The 19,447-nt window shown below is 39.7% G+C and overlaps 1 protein-coding gene across 1 annotated transcript in view; it reads left to right on the forward strand.

Moving 5' to 3' along the window:
- LOC124789683 (ATP-dependent translocase ABCB1-like) overlaps positions 1-10,545 on the forward strand; it is a 213,597-nt gene extending 203,052 nt beyond the window's left edge. The window contains exons 21-23 of the mRNA XM_047257118.1: positions 2,924-3,130; positions 7,222-7,368; positions 9,171-10,545. Coding sequence (XP_047113074.1) covers positions 2,924-3,130; positions 7,222-7,368; positions 9,171-9,365 — 549 coding nt within the window. The 3' untranslated portion in view covers positions 9,366-10,545. The remainder of the gene's footprint in view (positions 1-2,923; positions 3,131-7,221; positions 7,369-9,170) is intronic.
- The last annotated feature ends 8,902 nt before the right edge of the window (positions 10,546-19,447 follow it).

A 19,447-nucleotide genomic window follows, 5' to 3' on the forward strand; every position in this document is an offset into this window, starting at 1 on the left:
TCATTTTTATAATTTATAATGTTTTAGTAATGTGGACTGTCCACTACTTATTAATGTTGTATTTTATCAACGATTTTCGCAAACTGTATTTGCGAAATACAGTCCTTTGACGTACGGCGCCACTAGCAACCTCCGGCCTAGCTTACGTGGACTCTGCAGGTGCCCCGCAGGTATCAGGTTACGTTTTGACATGTTGTTGTTGCTGTTGTGGTCTTCAGCCCTGAGACTGGTTTGATGCAGCTCTCCATGGTACTCTAACCTGTACAAGCTTCTTCATCTCCCAGTAACTACTGCAACATACATCCTTCTCAATCTGCTTAGTGTATTCATCTCTTGGTCTCCCTCTACGATTTTTATCCTCCACGCTGCCCTCCAATACTAAATTGGTGATCCCTTGATGCCTCAGAACATGTCCTACCAACCGATCCTTTCTTCTAGTCAAGTTGTTCCACAAATTTCTCTTCTCCCCAATCCTATTTAATACCTCCTCATTAGTTATGTGATCTACCCATCTAATCTTCAGCATTCTTCTGTAGCACAACATTTCAAAAGCTTCTATTCTCTTCTTGTCCAAACTATTTATCGTCCATGTTTCACTTCCATACATGGCTAAACTCCATACAAATACTTTAAGAAACGACTTCCTGACACCTAAATCTATACTCGATGTTAACAAATTCCTCTTCTTCAGAAACGCTTTCCTTGCCATTGCCAGTCTACATTTTATATCTTCTCTACTTCGACCATCATCAGTTATTTTGCTCCCCAAATGGCAAAACTTCTTTACTACTTTAAGTGTCTCATTTCCTAACTTAATTCCCTCAGCATCACCCGATTTAATTATACTACATTCCATTATCCTCGTTTTGCTTTTATTGATGTTCATCTTATATCCTCCTTTCAAGACACTATCCATTCCGTTCAATTGCTCTTCCAAGTCCTTTGCTGTCTCTGACATAATTACAATGTCATCAGCAAACCTCAATTTTTTTATTTCTTCTCCATGGATTTTAGTACCTACTCCGAATTTTTCTTTTGTTTCCTTCACTGCTTGCTTAATATACAGATTGAATAACATCGGGGAGAGGCTACAACCCTGTGTCACTCCCTTCCCAACCACTGCTTCCCTCTCATGTCCCTCGCCTCTTGTAACTGCCATCTGATTTCTGTACAACTTGTAAATAGCCTTTCGCTCCCTGTATTTTACCCCTGCCACCTTCAGAATTTGAAAGAGAGTATTCCAGTCAACATTGTCATAAGCTTTCTATAAGTCTACAAATGCTAGAAACGTAGGTTTGCCTTTCCTTAATCTAGCTTCTAAGATAAGTCGTAGGGTCAGTATTGTCTCACGTGTTCCAATGTTTCTACGGAATCCAAACTGATCTTCCCCGAGGTCGGCTTCTACCAGTTTTTCCATTCGTCCGTAAAGAATTCGCGTTAGTATTTTGCAGCCGTGACCTGTTAAACTGATAGTTCGGTAATTTTCACATCTGTCAACACCTGCTTTCTTTGCGATTGGAATTATTATATTCTTCTTGAAGTCTGAGGGTATTTCGCCTGTCTCATATATCTTGCTCACCAGATGGTAGAGTTTTGTCAGGACTGGCTCTCCCAAGGCTGTCAGTAGTTCTAATGGAATGTTGTCTACTCCCGGGGCCTTGTTTCGACTCAGGTCTTTCAGTGCTCTGTCAAACTCTTCACGTAGTATCATATCTCCCATTTCATCTTCATCTACATCCTCTTCCATTTCCATAATATTGTCTTCAAGTACATCGCTCTTGTATAGACCCTCTATATACTCCTTCCACCTTTCTGCTTTCCCTTCTTTGCTTAGAACTCGATTTCCATCTGAGCTCTTGATATTCATACAAGTCGTTCTCTTTTCTCCAAAGGTTTCTTTAATTTTCCTGTAGGCAGTATCTATCTTACCCCTCGTGAGATAAGCCTCTACATCCTTACATTTGTCCTCTAACCATCCCTGCTTAGTCATTTTGCACTTCCTGTCGATCTCATTTTTGAGACGGTCGTATTCCTTTTTGCCTGCTTCATTTACTGCATTTTTGTATTTTCTCCTTTCATCAGTTAAATTCATTAACTCTTCTGTTACCCAAAGATTTCTAGCAGCCCTCGTCTTTTTACCTACTTTGTCCTCTGCTGCCTTCACTACTTCATCCCTCAAAACTACCCATTCTTCTTCTACTGTATTTCTTTCCCCCATTCCTGTCAATTGTTCCCTTATGCTCTCCTTGAAACTCTGTACAACCTCCGGTTCTTTCAGTTTATCCAGGTTCCATCTCCTTAAATTCCCACCTTTTTGCAGTTTCTTCAGTTTTAATCTACAGTTCATAACCAATAGATTGTGGTCAGAGTCCACATCTGCCCCTGGAAATGTCTTACAATTGAAAACCTGGATCCTAAATCTCTGTCTTACCATTATATAATCTATCTGAAACCTGTCAGCATCTCCTGGCTTCTTCCATGTATACAACCTTCTTTTATGATTTTGACATACAATGGTGATAATATGTATATTGTATGTTATCTTCCTTGGAACAGAACTGAATTTTGTTAAGTTTTTGTTGATTTGTATCGTAACATCCACTGTATTTTATTCTACAGGATGATTTGATTATGGACTGGCCTTCCGAAACTAGTCATTAAGAAAATACAAAAATTCCGATGCAACTTAAGGCGGGTCGTCTAGCAGTTATTGTAATCACGTATAAGTTGTAGTCCTGTTTCAACTCAAGCATGCTTGAGATATAGAAGTAAAATATCAATTGTGCTGCCAGAACTCATAAAAGTTGTGTTGCGCGGATGGTTGCAAATATCAGACAGTACTGCACGGTTATGCTAAGTTGTGAGCAATCTTTAAACAATAGCTATTCACACATGTTAATCAGGTGAACTTCTCTGTTTACAGGCTCTTGGTGAATATGATGTGTCCAGCATCAGACTGTCATCGCTGCGGGCGCAGCTGGGAATGGTTCAACAGGAGCCTGTGCTTTTCAACAGAACAATCGCTGAGAATATTGCTTATGGCGACAATAGCCGTGAGGTTACCATGGAGGAGATAATTAAAGTAGCAAAGAAAGCAAATATTCACAAATTTGTAGAATCGTTACCTCAGGTAAGAGCTTAAAAACCAAACACTCTACACCGCCTGATAATTACTTAAACATTTCGTTTTCTTCACAGTATTATCACCGACACTAAAAAGAAGAGGCTTCGTCGACTCTGTGACGGTCTTGGCTGCAGATTTCTAGACTTGCGCTATTGGGTGGGAAATTGTAGGACGTCCCTAGATAGGTCAGGGGTGCACTACAACAAGGAAGCGGCAACTCGGGTTACAGAGTACTTGTCGCGTGCACATGGGTTTTTTTTAGGCTAGGCAGTAGTGCGAGGTGTCCTGATGAACACTCACCAGTCAACGTGCAGGCAGGGAAATCAGGACGCGCTCAGTGTAAAGACACTTCAGCTATCAAGAAATTAGCAGTACATTTTCAGAGTGTTCGGAATAAAGTTCATGGATTTACTGCCCTCCAGGAAGCGTGTGGCGCCCAAATTATTCTCGGGACTGAGACCTGGCTGAACCCTGAGATAGGAAGTTCTGAAATATTTAGTGAGGGTTGGAACGTGTATCGGAAAGACAGATTAGACACCGTAGGAGGTGGTGTCTTCATTGCAGTTGACAGAAATACTGTGTCTACTGAGGTCGAAGTTATCTGGACACGTTTAACAGGGCTAGGAGAAATAAAGTTAATTGTTGGCTGTTATTCCTGGCCACCAGGTTCCACCGTGACAGTTCTAGAATCATTCAAAGGGAGTCTACACTCTGTATCGCAGAAGTACCCGGATCATGCTATATTAGTCGGAGGCGACTTCAGCCTACCTAGTATAGTTTGGGATGTCTATGGATTCATTACAGGTGGTACAGACAAGCCGTCGTGTGAATTAGTTTTGAACACATTATCCGAAAACTGTCTCGAGCAGCTAAATCGACAGCCAACGCGTAATGGTAATATTTTAGATCTGGTAGCCACGAACAGACCAGACCTCATCGACGGTGTCAGTGTTCAAATGGTTCAAATGGCTCTGAGCACTATGGGACTTAACTTCTAAGGTCGTCAGTCCCCTAGAACTTAGAACTACTTAAACCTAGGTAACCTAAGGACATCACACACACCTATGCCCGAGGCAGGATTCGAACCTGCGACCGTAGCGGTCGCGCGGTTCCAGACTGTAGCGCCTAGAACAGCTCGGCCACCCTGGCCGGCGGTGTCAGTGTTGAGACAGGGATTAGTGATCACGTTGTTGTCATTACGACTATGGTCACGAAAGTTAAAAAGTCGGTCAAGAAGCCTAGGGGAGTATTCTTACCAGAAATAGCAGATAAGCAGTTGTTAGCATCCTACTTAATAAATGAATCGACTTCATTTACTTCCGGTACGATGGACTTGGAAGAATTTTGGGCAAATTTTAAACACATTGTAAATCACGCTTTGGAGAAGTATGTGCCGAAAAAGTGGGTTACGGACGGAAAAGACCCAGCGTGGTTTAACAGCGCAATTCGGAGAATGCTCAGGAAGCAGAGAAAGTTGCACTCGCGTTACAAGTAAGATCGGGAGAATGAGGACAGGCAAAAGTTAGTAGAGATTCGTGCTGCTGTAAAAAGAGCGATGCGCGAAGCATACAACCACTACCACCGTCATACCTCAGCTAACATCTTGCTGAAAACCCAAGAAAATTCTGGTCTTACGTAAAATCGGTAAGCGGGTCGAAGGTTTCCATCCAGTGACTCACTGATCACTCTGGCCTGGCAACGGAAGACAGCAAAACGAAAGCTGAAATTTTAAATTTAGCATTTGAGAAATCTTTCACGCAGGAGGATCGTACAAACAAACCGCCGTTTGAGTCTCGTACAGATTCCCTTATGTAGGACATAGTCATAGACATCCCTGCGGTTGTGAAGCAGCTGAATGGGTTGAAAATAAATAAATCGCCAGGTCCTGATGGGATTCCAATTCGGTTTTACAGAGAGTACTCTACTGCATTGGCTCCTCACTTAGCTTGCATTTATCGTGAATCTCTTGCCCAACGTAAAGTCCCGAGCGACTGGAGAAAAGCGCAGGTGACGCCTATATATAAGAAGGGTAGAGGGACGGATCTTCAAAATTACAGACCAATATCCTTATCATCGCTTGGTTGCAGGATTCTCGAACTTATTCTCGGTTCGAATATAATGAATTTCCTTGAGACAGAGAAGTTGCTGTCCATGCATCCGCACGGCTTTAGAAAGCATCGCTCCTGCGAAACGCAACTCGCCCTTTTTTCACATGATGTCTTGCGAACCATGGATGAAGGGTATCAGACGGATGCCATATTCCTTGTCTTCCGGAAAGCGTTTGTCTCGGTGCCCCACTGCAGACTCCTAAGGTACGAGCATATGGGATTGGTTCCCAAGTATTTGAGTGGCTCGAAGACTTCTTAAGTAATATAACCCAGTACGTTGTCCTCGATGGTGAGTGTTCATCGGAGGAAGTGTGGTAGGTCCGCCGTTGTTTTCTATCTACATAAATGATATTTTGGATAGGGTGGATAGCAATGTGCGTCTGTTTGCTGATGATGCTGTGGTGTACGGGAAGGTGTCGTCGTTGAGTGACTGTAGGAGGATACAAGATGACTTGGACAGGATTTGTGATTGGTGTAAAGAATGGCTGCTAACTATAAATATAGATAAATGTAAATTAATGCAAATGAATAGGAAAAAGAAACCCGTAATTTTTGAATACTCCATTAGTAGTGTTGCGCTTGACACAGTCACGTCGATTAAATATTTGGGTGTAACACTGCAGAGCGATATGAATTGGGACAAGCATGTAATAACAGTTGTGGGGAAGGCGGATAGTCGTCTTCGGATCACTGGTAGAATTTTGGGAAGATGTGGTTCATCTATAAAGGCGCCCGCTTATAAAACACTAATACGACCTATTCTTGAGTACTGCTCGAGCGTTTGGGATCCCTATCAGGTCGGATTGAGGGAGGACATAGAAGCAATTCAGATGTGGGCTGCTAGATTTGTTACTGGTGGGTTTGATCACCACGCGAGTGTTACGGAAATGCTTCAGGAACTCGGGTGGGAGTCTCTGGAGGAAAGGAGGCGTTCTTTTCGTGAATCGCTACTGAGGAAATTTAGAGAACCGGCATTTGAGGCAGACTGCAGTACAATTTTACTGCCGCCAACTTATATTTCGTGGAAAGACCACAAAGATAAGATAAGAGAGATTAGGGCTCGTACAGAGGCATGCATATAGGCAGTCATTTTTCCCTCGTTCTGTTTGGGAGTGGAACAGGGAGAGAAGATGCTAGTTGTGGTACGAGGTACCCTCCGCCACGCGTATGGTGGATTGCGGAGTATGTATGTAGATGTAGAATGCCTTGTTGATGTAGCCATTCTTCTCTATCAATCGCCATTTGTTGCAGCGGCTGCAGTTAAATCCGCAGATATTATTCTGGCTCTTGATTTTTGCCCAAAATAAGTGTCTTGAATTTATTTTATTATATTAAAGTGATTCTTTGTTACTATATTACTCTTATACCTGAAGGATTGTTTGGCCATTCCAGTTTTTATTTTAATCTTCATTGTATGTCTTTCGTCATCTGTTATTGTACTTTCCAAGAAGCAAAGTTCATTTCTTACAGGAATACGGAGTTTCTTATTTTAATGTTTGCCGTTATTTGTCTATTCTGCTTATCTGTCTCCATTATTTTGTTCTTTTTTTAATCATTGTCGGTGTGTGGTTGTCAAATGTATCAGAACAAAAATTTTAGCAAATGGTTCATGTCCTTTACAGAATCTGCTAAAGAAATCGAATACAATGTATTCGTTCGACATTCATTTTGATACCTTGAAGCAGCTTTTGATTATGTGTGTTGCACTCTCTGAAAACAAATTAAATATGGGGAGAGAAGACAGGCTTCTTTCTTAACACCACTGCTAACTATTTCTGAATTGTGATTATTCTATAGGTTGAGAATCGGTCTTTCTTTCTGGCTGTATATTCCAGTTTTATTTAGTTCTAAAAAACTGTATCTTCTAGACCATTCTATCAAACGTATTCTCTGCACCAATGAATGCGGGATATGTTTCCCTCTTCGTTTCATTTCCTCTTTCTCAATGTGTTACATTGATATAAAACTACAGTACAGTTTTTATTACAGGGCTACGCAACACATGTGGGGGAGAAAGGCATACAGCTCAGTGGAGGCCAGAAACAGAGGGTAGCGATTGCGAGGGCATTGGTTCGTAACCCTCCTGTCCTACTGCTGGACGAAGCCACATCAGCTTTGGACGCGGAAAGTGAAAAGGTAATGCAAGTACTTACCAACAGTAGATTCTAAAGAATCATTCTTGTCACTGCACAATATTCGGTGTCTTAAAGTCTACACTGTGCTGTTTCCTTGTCTTCTCGTCAAATAAAAGTAGTGTAAAAGCAATGTACAGTGTCTATAAATATACTTAGTTGAAATTTTTGGGAAGAAGTCGACTGGCATGAACAAAATGGGGACGTCGCAACAAAAGACATACATATATGCTTCTGGAGTGTTATGCTCACGGTTATTCCGAAATAAAGTACAAACGTCTCGGCATCAAAACTACAGCTTACCTCACTACAATAATTACATACATCTGCAGTCAACCATAAATTTCATAGATTATTCTTTTGGTACGTACTGGGCAGCAGGTAACAATTTTCGGGAAATCTTTTGATATTTAACTTAACAAACTTATTATCTATATTAAACATAAGCTTCAGTGTGTGACAACTAAACGTAGTACTCATGTAAATATTTGCAGGAAAAGCGGTGTTAAAACGAATGACAGCAAAGAGTTCAAACTGTGTTCTACACCCCACTGACAGTAATACTATTAACACAGATACTGGTCAGTAAAAATACATCTTTTATAGAGCTTGCTATTGTGCAATGAACATACGATTTCCTTAAAGCAGAATTGCACTGAGCATAAAATATTATGGGTAACATTTCAGACATGTAACTACATCATAGCTGTGATTGTTGTTTTGCCTCTGGAGGTATTTGAAAGCTGATCGCCATGGTAAAATAGGGATGTAAACAGTATCATTCTGAAGGGTTGCAAGGTTCAAAAAAAAAAAAATACACAGTACAGTTGATATAGTACGAATATGGTTCTTATTCTACTGTGTACTGAAAGTTAAAGTATTTTCACAATTTTTCACAAAGCGTGTTTTTATACTTTAGAGAAGCTCAATATATGTCTGCCCGTTGTGCTCAATTCACATATGCTGTAGTCCATCTCTTCCCACATGCGGTTCAACGTTCAGGAAGGCAGCTTGGCTGCGTTCATTGAGTTTCAGAATATTCGACGATAGGAGAGGTATAAACACGGAGAAATCACACGGTTTCAGGTATGGTAGTCGTGTTGACCAGCATATTAGCATCTGATCATTGCTCATCCAGCGTCCAACCTATGGCTAAGGTAGTTGTTACTCTAAAAACGCTTTGCCCTCTTTGTAGAAATTACTTTTTACATTATGTCACTACCGTCATTCAGATATAGTAGCAGCCATTCTATAAGCATGTCCACGTATGATAACAGTGGCACATTGCTATGACTGCCATCTGAAGGTAACTGGGGCAATTACCACCCGCACAGAAGAAAACTTCGCTATTTTGTCTATACATCGCTGCAACGATATAATTGTATGTATCTCATTGGCTCTAAGGAAACATGAAATTCCGATAACCATTTAAAATAGCCCCTGTGTAAGCACTTCTCTTACAATTTTGAAGACATCAACAGTGAACAATAAGAGATATGCATTGGCGGTTGATAGATTGGTTCTTACAAAACTGATTCAGCACAACCGTTTTGGTTCAGACTATGCTTTTATAAGTTTTGCAATTTCCTGGAATTTTTTTATTTGGTATTAGTATTGATCTCCTGAGTTGTTGAAAGTTTATTAACCCGTGTTCAATGAAAAAATTGAATTGGATTTTCCTTTTTTCATTAAGAAAGTGTACGACTTCTTAGCTCCTCAGTTTCAATTGCTTCAAATTGTCAACAACAAAAAGTATGATCAAAAAACGTAAACTATATTCATAAGTCATTTTTTTGTTTTACACAGGTTGTGCAAGAGGCTCTCGACAACGCAAAAGAAGGCCGGACTTGCATTACAATTGCACATCGGTTATCGACAGTTCAAGATGCAGATGTGATTTGTGTCATCAGTGATGGAAAAGTTGTTGAAATGGGAAAACATGCAAACCTCCTGGCGAAGCGCGGCGTTTACTATAAACTGCAGGGTCTTCAGCCTAATTAAACAACCACGTGTGTCAGAGATTTTCAGCTGAGTGTGTAGCTTAGTGAAGCTCATGCCACTCCGTGTGTGAGAAGGTACTACAGCGAACTGCATCGGTTACTTAGTTTCGTTTAGCAGTATGCTTCGTGTGCCGAGTGAATGACGGCATTATCTGAAGCGATTTTCATCAGTATTTACGTTTTTGTATAATAAATACAATAAGAACAGAATCTGACATTAATAGTGATATTCATAATGGTTCAACTTCTGAGCAAGTGTCTACAGAGTTACAACCAGATACACTTCGTCACATATAATGCTGTTTCAGAATTACCATTTTAGCTCATTTCCTGATACACATGAATGGCAGGCCTATTGCTCACATTATCTTAACAGCAATGTTTCACTAATCAATTTTTGTATAGACCATATAAAAGATACGCATCATTTACTGTCAGTGATGATTTTGTTTTAAATTGTTAACAAATAACTGCACTGCGCTGTACTGATAACAGAATGACATATGTGAAAACTGTTTATCCTGACAGTACAGTAACGCATAGGGACATACCTAGATGTATTCTGTACATTCCACACACCGGGTTACTGTAATAATTATGTCCATATTTATTTTCCTTTTTTTCACTCGGTTTCTTTCCTTCTCTCAGTTTCTTCCCATCCTGACAAGTACGTTCATTATAAACAAACTCCTGTGAAATTTTAAGTTTCAGTCTGCTGTTCATACAAATTATCTGATCATCATTGATCTATAAAATGTCTTTACAGTCCGAAAAGATCCTCCTAACGGTTTTCACTTAGATGTAAAATAATTTATTTTATACTTTACCTGTCTCTTTTTATCCTAATGTCCCTATCATGTTTCTTCCATCTGTGTATGATTTTCTTATAATTCTAATACACTGTACGTACAGTTTCACAATGTGCACCCCCACGAATATTTAATAACAGTTCAACTAAGCAGCCAACCTGTTCAGTAAGCGATAGCACACGATATACAATTTGGTACTTTATTGTAGGGGAGAGTGTTTTTTACCTTGGATTACTTTTCAAACTTTTTTTCTACCAGTACTCTAAGAGAAGCTCAATATATATTTCCATTTTCGAATGATACTATTCACTTTGTGTGCTGCAGTCTTTTTCTAAAATTATGAAAATTACTCCAGACCAATAAGGTTTTTGTAAATGTAAATAACTGTTCCAAAGTGCACAAATTTAAAAATGTTGCTATAGATAAAATATTGTCATTACTGTATTAAACATTCCATGTGTTACATTGCTATTCTGCCAGACACCAACTACCAGTAAGGAGAAATCTGATCAGAAACCGGTTACAATTAAAATTATTTTGTAATATGAGCTATTGGCAACTACCACAAATCGCTATTTTCGAAACAGAGAAAATTGTTAAGACAGTAAAGAAACTCAGTTCATTTTTAAATATCATATGTTCCATGGTAGAAGCCCTTCCTTCTTTTTAAGGTTCAAGATGCTGCACTACCGATGAAATACAGCTTAACTGTCCACTTGCTATGTAAATAGTTTTGAAATTATATAGAATTTTACGCATCATGAAGCTCTAACCGAAGAATCAACAGTACCCTCCCAATAGCTTTACTATAATATACAGCACTTAAATGTGTAGAATTCTTAATATTTACAAATTATGCACAAAACACAGCCTCATGTTTCACAACAAAACCAGTACATAATGCCAGAAACTACCTATGGCGGTTTCTTGTCTGTATTCCTTCATCTGATTGCAAAACCAGTCACTAGACTTAAACATCGACTAAGAAATATCTTATGTTCCTGCATAAAGTATGCAGCCAGTACGACACTTCCCTGCCACTAATACTGTTAAAGTTTCAAACTATACAGGTATTGAAATAACTATTTCTTTGGTATCGTTATATGTAACTCCTCTGATCACTCCGTAACGTGAAGCAGGGAGCGGGGTAGTGTTCGATGATATATATGTCTTTAAGAATTTGAGTATTTCAGCCCAATCCACTTTGCTACCTATGAACATATATACTGTATTTGAATGAAGTACCCCATATTTCAGCATATACATTTCAATAAACCTGCCTATCCGACACATCCTACAGATCAGCATGTCAGCACGTGAATAATCTCACAATCACATTCGCTGTACTTCGAGAAGGGGTGGGGGGTTACGCTAAGGATGCCCCTTTCTCTACAACGTCCACACACAAAACTGAATCGTTTCAAAATATATATTGATTGTTCTATCTTGGTTTGTGCGTATATGATGTTACACACCACAATATCATTACGTCACTGGTCAAAGCTTTACATCTGGTATCAGTGAGTTCTGTCAGCCCTGTCTGTGACAGACAAATCGTAATGTATTGTAAGCAGCATTGCAAGTTGTGAAGCCATTGCTAATTTTGAAGGACGTTATTTCTTTCTCCTTTTTACATCACCACTGTATGTGAACATTAGGCAGATCTGAGATGTGGTTTCGCAGGACAGAGTGGATCATGTTGTGGAAAGGGGCCAAGATCAATTACTGTTAGTTATACGAACACAGAACTTTATTCCTAAAACACAATGCACAGTTTTCTCTTTAAAACAACAAGGATCAATTCATGGCTGAGGGCCCAAGTAACTTCTCAATAATAAGGTTCGAATAATTCCTTTTAAAACACAAGAATTTAGAGAAACGGCTGAAGGCCTTACTCAAGTAAAATTAAAATATCCTTAAATAATTCTTTTTAAGACACAAGAATTTAGACAAACGGCTGAAGGCCTTACTTTAAGAAAATTAAAAATCTTCTCAGCTAAGTGCCCAAATAATATTTGAGATTAGGAAAAGGAAATTCTTTAAAACGCAAGCATTTACCAATTTCAATTAAGAGCCATATTAAGGAAAATTTTAAAAAATTCCTTGGCTGAAAGCCCAATAATATTTCAACATAATAAAAGACAACCCTTAAAGACAAGCATTTACACAGTACAACAGAAAACCATCTTAAGAAAACCTGAAATTGACAGCTGAAGGCCCAAACAATTATTCAAAATAATTAAAGACAGACCTTAAGATAAGCATTTAAACAGTACACCTGAAGGCCATTTTAAGAATTCAAGATAATTAAAGAGAAACCTAACAGACAGGAATTTACACATTACGGCTGAAAGCCACAAATTTTAAAACAAACGTGGCTGAAGGCCTAAATACAGTGTAAACAAGAATTTTAAATAAAACACGGCTGAAGGCCTAATCTTAAAATACTTCACATAAGGTTTGGCTGAAGGCCATATACTAAACATACAACAGATAAAATTAATACATGGCTGAAGGCCTGGCTCAGTACTTGCGACAAAAGAAAATCACAGTCACAAACAATAGAACAGTGGTGCTCAGAAATGTTCCAACGGTCGCCCTGGGGCCGCACGGGATTAGCCGAGCGGTCTAAGGAGCTGCAGTCATGGACTGTGCAGCTGATCCCGGTGGAGGTTCGAGTTCTTCCTTGAGCATGGGTGTGTGTGTTTGTCCTTAGGATAATTTAGGTTAAGTAGTGTGTAAGCTTAGGGACTGATGACCTTAGCAGATAAGTCCCATAAGGTTTCACACACATTTGAACATTTTTTGGTCGCCCTGGGGAGGAAACTCTAACAACAGTTTAGGTGAGACAGGCAGCCAAACGTAACACTAAATAATCAAGTGGCAGCACGGCTTAGGTATGGCTGAAGAACCAACCAACAACAGCGAGGACAAGGATTGCAGCAGGACTATGTCGTAATAATTGGTGTCTAAACAGTCAAGGCACAATAACCACTCAAAGATAAAGGGAGAACAACATCAAGCTGTTGAACTACACGCCGTGCCAGACAGAATCAATACTGCGAGGAAGACACACTGCCGGAAAACTATGCTAACGACCAGGGCAGCTAACCAGAACGTTAAGGGCCACAAGGCAGCACTTCACTAATAAATTGTAATCATTTCAAAAGTTAAACATCATACAGGAAGATGGCTGTGAAATTTGGCGACTCCAGGCCACCATCACGTTGCTGCTTGCGGGAACACCCCAGGAAGCAACAACCAGCAATCAATGAAGAGATGTCACAGCAGTTGAGATTTCATAACAGGTTCACTGATTACTCAACTGCAGTATGCAGGTTCGGTGGGCGACGAACTTTGCAGCTCTCACAGCTAGTGCCACTTCAACTCCGACCGCACGTGCATGCCGCCAGCGGCCCCGGCCTGTCCTCGTGCCACGGCGACCTCCTCGCTGCTCCGTAGCAACTGACCAACTGCCTCACACACACCCCAACACTGTAATATAGTGGCCACACCAAAGAAGGTACAGCAGTACTAGTGTCGATAAACGCTGCTCCTGTCACAGACGGAGGCAAGTGAGCAACTCGTTCAGGTAGTACCTGACGGAGCAATAAGATGCCACTCGATGGTGACAAAATGCCAAACAAAGAAAACTGGCATCAGCGCGAGCCGACCATGGCTCAAGATCTGTTCTGATTCATGAGCTTTGTTCTACAGCATGTCATTACTTTTATTATGTTATGCTACATACTTATTATGAGCACTTTTAATTTTGAATAATGCAACATCTCAATTTCATGACTTTTTTTTGTACTAACTGTACTACATGAAACAGTTAAACAAGTGTGAGGGAACTAGCGACACATCGTTAGTTGGTCACTTACAACATTCCTTCTTTCTTTTCCTTTTGTGGGTTGTCCTTTTGATTCTGTCTCTTAGCACATTTTTATTTTTAGGGTTCCATGCATCAGTCTGTAAACACAGAACCTTATAGGATTGCTTTAATGTGCGTCTGTCTGTTTGTCTGATTGTTGGAAACACTTTTACTTGAGGATGGATAGACATATCAAGTTGAAATTTATTTCACATTTTGAGGTTTATGGTGGCTTGACAGATGAAAACATTGAAGTTTATGTCATATATTTCAATAGCTGAAAAATCAGTCATCAAAACATGTAGGGTACTTCCCTTTGCCTAGAATCATGAAATTGGGAGAAAAAGAAAGATTTTACAGTACAAATAAAAAAAAAATCCGAAAACTGTTCATCTGTAATTATGTCACATGAAAAGAATATTTCTTTAGTCATTTGCACCCAATCTCAAATTTGAAATTAAAACAATCAGTAGTTCTCTATTTCTGCTGACTGGTTAGCAGTGCTAAGAGTGAGACACTAGGTAAGGAATGACTTTATTGCTCATATGGCGCGTTTCGGAATTTATCCATGATCAGATATCCATTAACCATTATTGCACGTAGGTATGGCATTTCAAGTTCCACGTGAAACACATTCATAGAATAGTCTGCAGTGGGCTTTCTTAAACTTTAAGAATTTTTTATCCTGTTGGACGTTTCCACACATACCACTTCCTGGTTCTAACAATCAATAACATGTCTTTCTAATTACTCACACTTATTAGTGAAAGAGTTGAGACATCTGCAACTAAAATGCCTAGCCTTTAATTTTTACTCATCTGGGAGAAAAATGGGTGGGGTATGTTCTTGATGTCACCCTTTGAGACTAGCAGAAATTTTATCTCTTTGTGACTCTGACAGGCTACTTTGGAAGCGTAGAGCGATTTGACACTCTTACACATTAGATCTTTGGCAAAGTGTTCTTGTCGTCATCGTCTTCTGGCTTGCTTTTTATTTCTTCATGCAGACCATAAACATGAATTGAATAAATAGGGTTTTGCCTACCAAATTTTGGTAAGTCTGGGATTTTGATGGCAAATGAAAAGTTGTAATGATTTCGGAGGTTATATGTCTTGTATGTATCCGTAAGATACGGATGTTTCGAGCAGTTTCTATCGCAGGCCAGAAGTGACCATGCAAATCAATAACATGCATTCGCCTCATCTAAGTTCTGGACATTAATATACTCTTCTTTAGCAGCAATATCTTCTGTAAGGGGGATGAAACTGGACACTCTCATTAGTAGTATCAAAAACATATGAGTACACATCAAGATGAAGTAAACAGCTGCATGCTTTACCTGATCTTCTTTCCTGCATACTGGAAAAACGTCTCTGTATAAAGTTCTCGAAAAAAGTCCCATTCTAATATGTGATTGATCGGCCCTACTGTACTATGCCATCTTTTCCCAAAATTTTGACAATGCCTTTCTCCACAGCATTGCCTTTCTACAGCTTAGCACCTTCTTTGGAGGGGGTGAGGAATGGGGTGCACTGGCTCACATACAAAAACGCTTGGTACCTAGCGGCAGGATATCGTAGGTCATTGATGAGAAGGCGTGGATCGCAAAGGATGTAGCTGGATCTTGATACCCTACATAGGTGTTATCAATGGGGGATTGCAGGATCCTATCCCTGAAAACACCAGTAACCACATAGCAGTCTATCACAGCAGCATGTTTTACCTGATGATCTCTAACAGAGCGGGTTTGACGACTGGTACTGCTGCTAGACCCAGGACGCTGCCATGATGACCGATTGCCAAATGAGAAATGCAAATGTGATACTCCAGGACGGGATGATGGGTCACAAGAGGTGGCCACAGCAAGTGTGCCGAGGTTGGTGGATCATACCAGTTTGATGATCCAGGCTGGGGCAGCGACTCTGTATGCTCTGGGCAGTGGCGACAGGACCGCTGCATCAGTGTTTGCACCATCATTGACAGACCCAGTTGTGGTGTGCTAAGTCCACCTCAAGATGGCTCTAATACCTGTACAAAGTAAGTAGTGAGGTTGATATCATGTACACACTCCTTTGACGGACTTACGCATCCACCAATTACAATAATTTCTGATACTTGAGCTGTTGATCACCGATTACAATATACAATTTTAGCCACTACCATCTCCATCATTTGGAATGCGATATCTTTGGGTATAGTAGGATATTTCTTCGTTAAATAAAGCACTCATATCTAGGGTTATGCTGTCATCTAGTGCATTTAAAAAAAGAAATCATAAACACTCCACACAAGTGTAAATTATTGTTGGTAGAAGAAGTGGTTATAGTAGTAATACTCACATATCTGCTACTCAATGACCCATGCCATCCACGATGAGCCCTGACTAGAAAATGGTGTCATGGCTTGTGAAAGCTCAATGTCAATGGCCTGTATTTGTTCATGTACAGTAGGACCAAAACGCCATGAGTTCTGTGTAGAAAATGGTGTCATGGGCTGTGGTAGCTTGAGGTTGATAGCACCTACAGAAGAAAACCACAGGAACACATATGTACTGCACACAAGCACGAAAAAATTGAGACACATGCATTTGAGTGTGTACACTAAATATTTGACCTCCTGCGAAGCACACATTGAAAAATCATAGCTTTATCACCAAGGTGTAGTGACCCCAAGCTATTCTCCTGCTCACGCATTCGTATGAGAGCAATGAGATCAACTAACAAAAAAGGGCCGTATATGCATTGTCTAAAGTATTTTTAAAAATGTTATGCATAACATATGTAGGTGTATAATTATATTCCTGTGAATTACTCAGAAGGAAAACTGTACTTTGCCCATCAAAGAGAGTCGATGTTACATCATCACCATCACTTGGCAAACGACAAAGCTTACTTACTCCATCACCTTAGCGCAACTGGACTGATCGTATTGTTGTAGTAGTAAGTAGCAATGATTATCAAACTGTACTAGATAGAAGCCATTCCACATGGTTTGTTTACAGGCAGCACCAGTATTCTTGTTCCAGCATGTTGGTAGAATAATGCTGATGATGCTACTGCTAACTTGTGCATAGACGTGTGATTGGAAGTCAGTATAGGGATAAATGTGTGTAACAACTAAATAAAATTATGCCAATGCCTGTTCCAGGCTGCTGTTATAATAATGATGATGGTGCAACTACCAGCTTGTGTATATCAGCAACATGGGTGAAACAACCATATAACATTTCAGCACTATCATTTAGATGTGCATGTGACTGACAGTAGCCATGTGTAATAAATACTCATACCATTATGCTAACAGACTCGCAGTTTTTTCTGTAGTAGTGAGGAAAACATAATATTTCACTGCCGCTACTTGACTGCAAATGTGGACGGAAACTGTCATGCATAACAAGAGTATACAATATCACACTAATGTATAACACTTTTATAATAATATCCTGACATGACACTGTCGGTGTGTGTCATGCATTGCTTTCTTATACATGATGTGCTGCCCTTGTTTGATGATGACACAGTGTCTGTGCACTGGTCACGATCATCTGCAGCTCCTGAAGTGGGAGGCGTGCACAGAATTAGTATATAGTGATTCATGTTATTCATAGAAATATTTTTCAAGTATGAAGACACATATAGGAATACACAATTTTAAAAGAGAATGTCTGTTATTGATAATCTAATTTAAAAGCATTTCTACACTATCTGAAGTACATATATCAACTGCTTCAGACTCCCAGCTGGTGGGCAGCTGTACTCAAGACTGAAGATATCAAGCAGCTATGGCACTTTCTCACGGTCTTTGATTTAATATATGCAGCCTCTATGATCATAGGTTCAGCAGGAGGTTGCCATATCTTCATATGATTCTCCCCCATAATCCCACTGATTTCTGTGATGATAGCAAATAAGTCATGCAATGGTTTGATAAATCTAGCACAGTGTATTCCAGTAAACAATTTGGGCAAAGCAACTATTATGCATTATTTCATAAATACTTGTCCAGCTATGGAGAATGCAGCTAATGCAACTTCTTGAAACACAAAGTTCCCATCCTCACTGTAAAACTCATCTGTATCAGCAATGATCTTTGCACTCTGAGATTTCATTTTAGGCCATATGGCAGGTGGTGCAATACCTCTACCTTTATTCAACACATTGTACGATTCCTGCGAGGTGGGATGTTGCATACAAATGGCTTTAGTATGTTGTGTTCCATTCCATACATTATCTGACACCCTGCTAATATGTACGCCAACTTTTACCTTATAAGTACCTTGCAGCCGTTGTTCTTGAAGATATTTGCTGTAGTGGAACTGCTATGCAGTAGCACTGAACTGTGACACATGACTTCTTCACCTTTTGCAGTTGGCAGGTGCAGAAAGAGAACTCATATCTATTTAAGCTACTAAAATAATGTAACCAGATTTATGATAATCTTCTGTATTATACACTTGCAGTGTTTTTTCTGTACAGTTTGATTTACAACTGCAGGTGATATAGACCTCTAATAATCGTAGCTCACAATGGATCATAACGTGTACTGCTCCACTGATTTGACATTTCAGAATAACTGCTCTTACGTATATTCTTCAACTTGTCTAATGTTGACAGTATCACCCACACTCTTTGGCTTTGCTCTGTGGCTTCTTAGACACCTCCATCCGCAATGCCAAAGCACAAATGGCCTCCACAGCAGGTGGAGATGCGCACTCACCATCACTCCTTGTTGATGTTCAAAGAGTTGATGTCCTTTACACTAAATCTGCATATACGGCAAACGAGAGCACACACTGAATGTTCCACACTTTACAACCACGTAAATAACGTTTCCAGTTTTCACAAACATTTTTTATCAGCCTAAGTGGTTAGAAGTGGAATATATTATTCTGCAAAATCGACATGTTACACTACAGAGGTTAGTAATTTACGATATGATCATACAGCAATAATGCATTTACTGTGGTGGATATAGAGAAGTAAGATGTGCAATGATTGAAATTCAGTATGCATTCTCCAGATCCAATTTTGATAGTTACATTTTGCTTTGAGCAGTTGATCACCACTATGGGTGCCAATTCTTTAAACTTCTTAGCACTGAGCATACGTCCCAATTCATTGCCCTCACAGCAAAAAGGGCGAAATCTTGCTTATATAAAATACAGTAGACCGACATTGTTATTGTTCCAGACAAGCTGTAATAACATCATATGAATAATACTCAGAATTTAGGTACACTCTAGCATTGGCTAGTTTCTAGTTGTTCCCCTTTCTGTCTGTTTGCAGTACTAGAAAAATATATCATGCTGTTTCTAGTTGAAAATATGTCTTAATCTTCCATAATTGTTTGGATGCCTAAGGAAACACTTGATACTCGTAAAGTTCCAGAAATGAGCACCTG

The sequence above is a fragment of the Schistocerca piceifrons genome, chromosome 3 (assembly GCF_021461385.2).
Source record: "Schistocerca piceifrons isolate TAMUIC-IGC-003096 chromosome 3, iqSchPice1.1, whole genome shotgun sequence".
NCBI classification, from domain to species: domain Eukaryota; kingdom Metazoa; phylum Arthropoda; class Insecta; order Orthoptera; family Acrididae; genus Schistocerca; species Schistocerca piceifrons.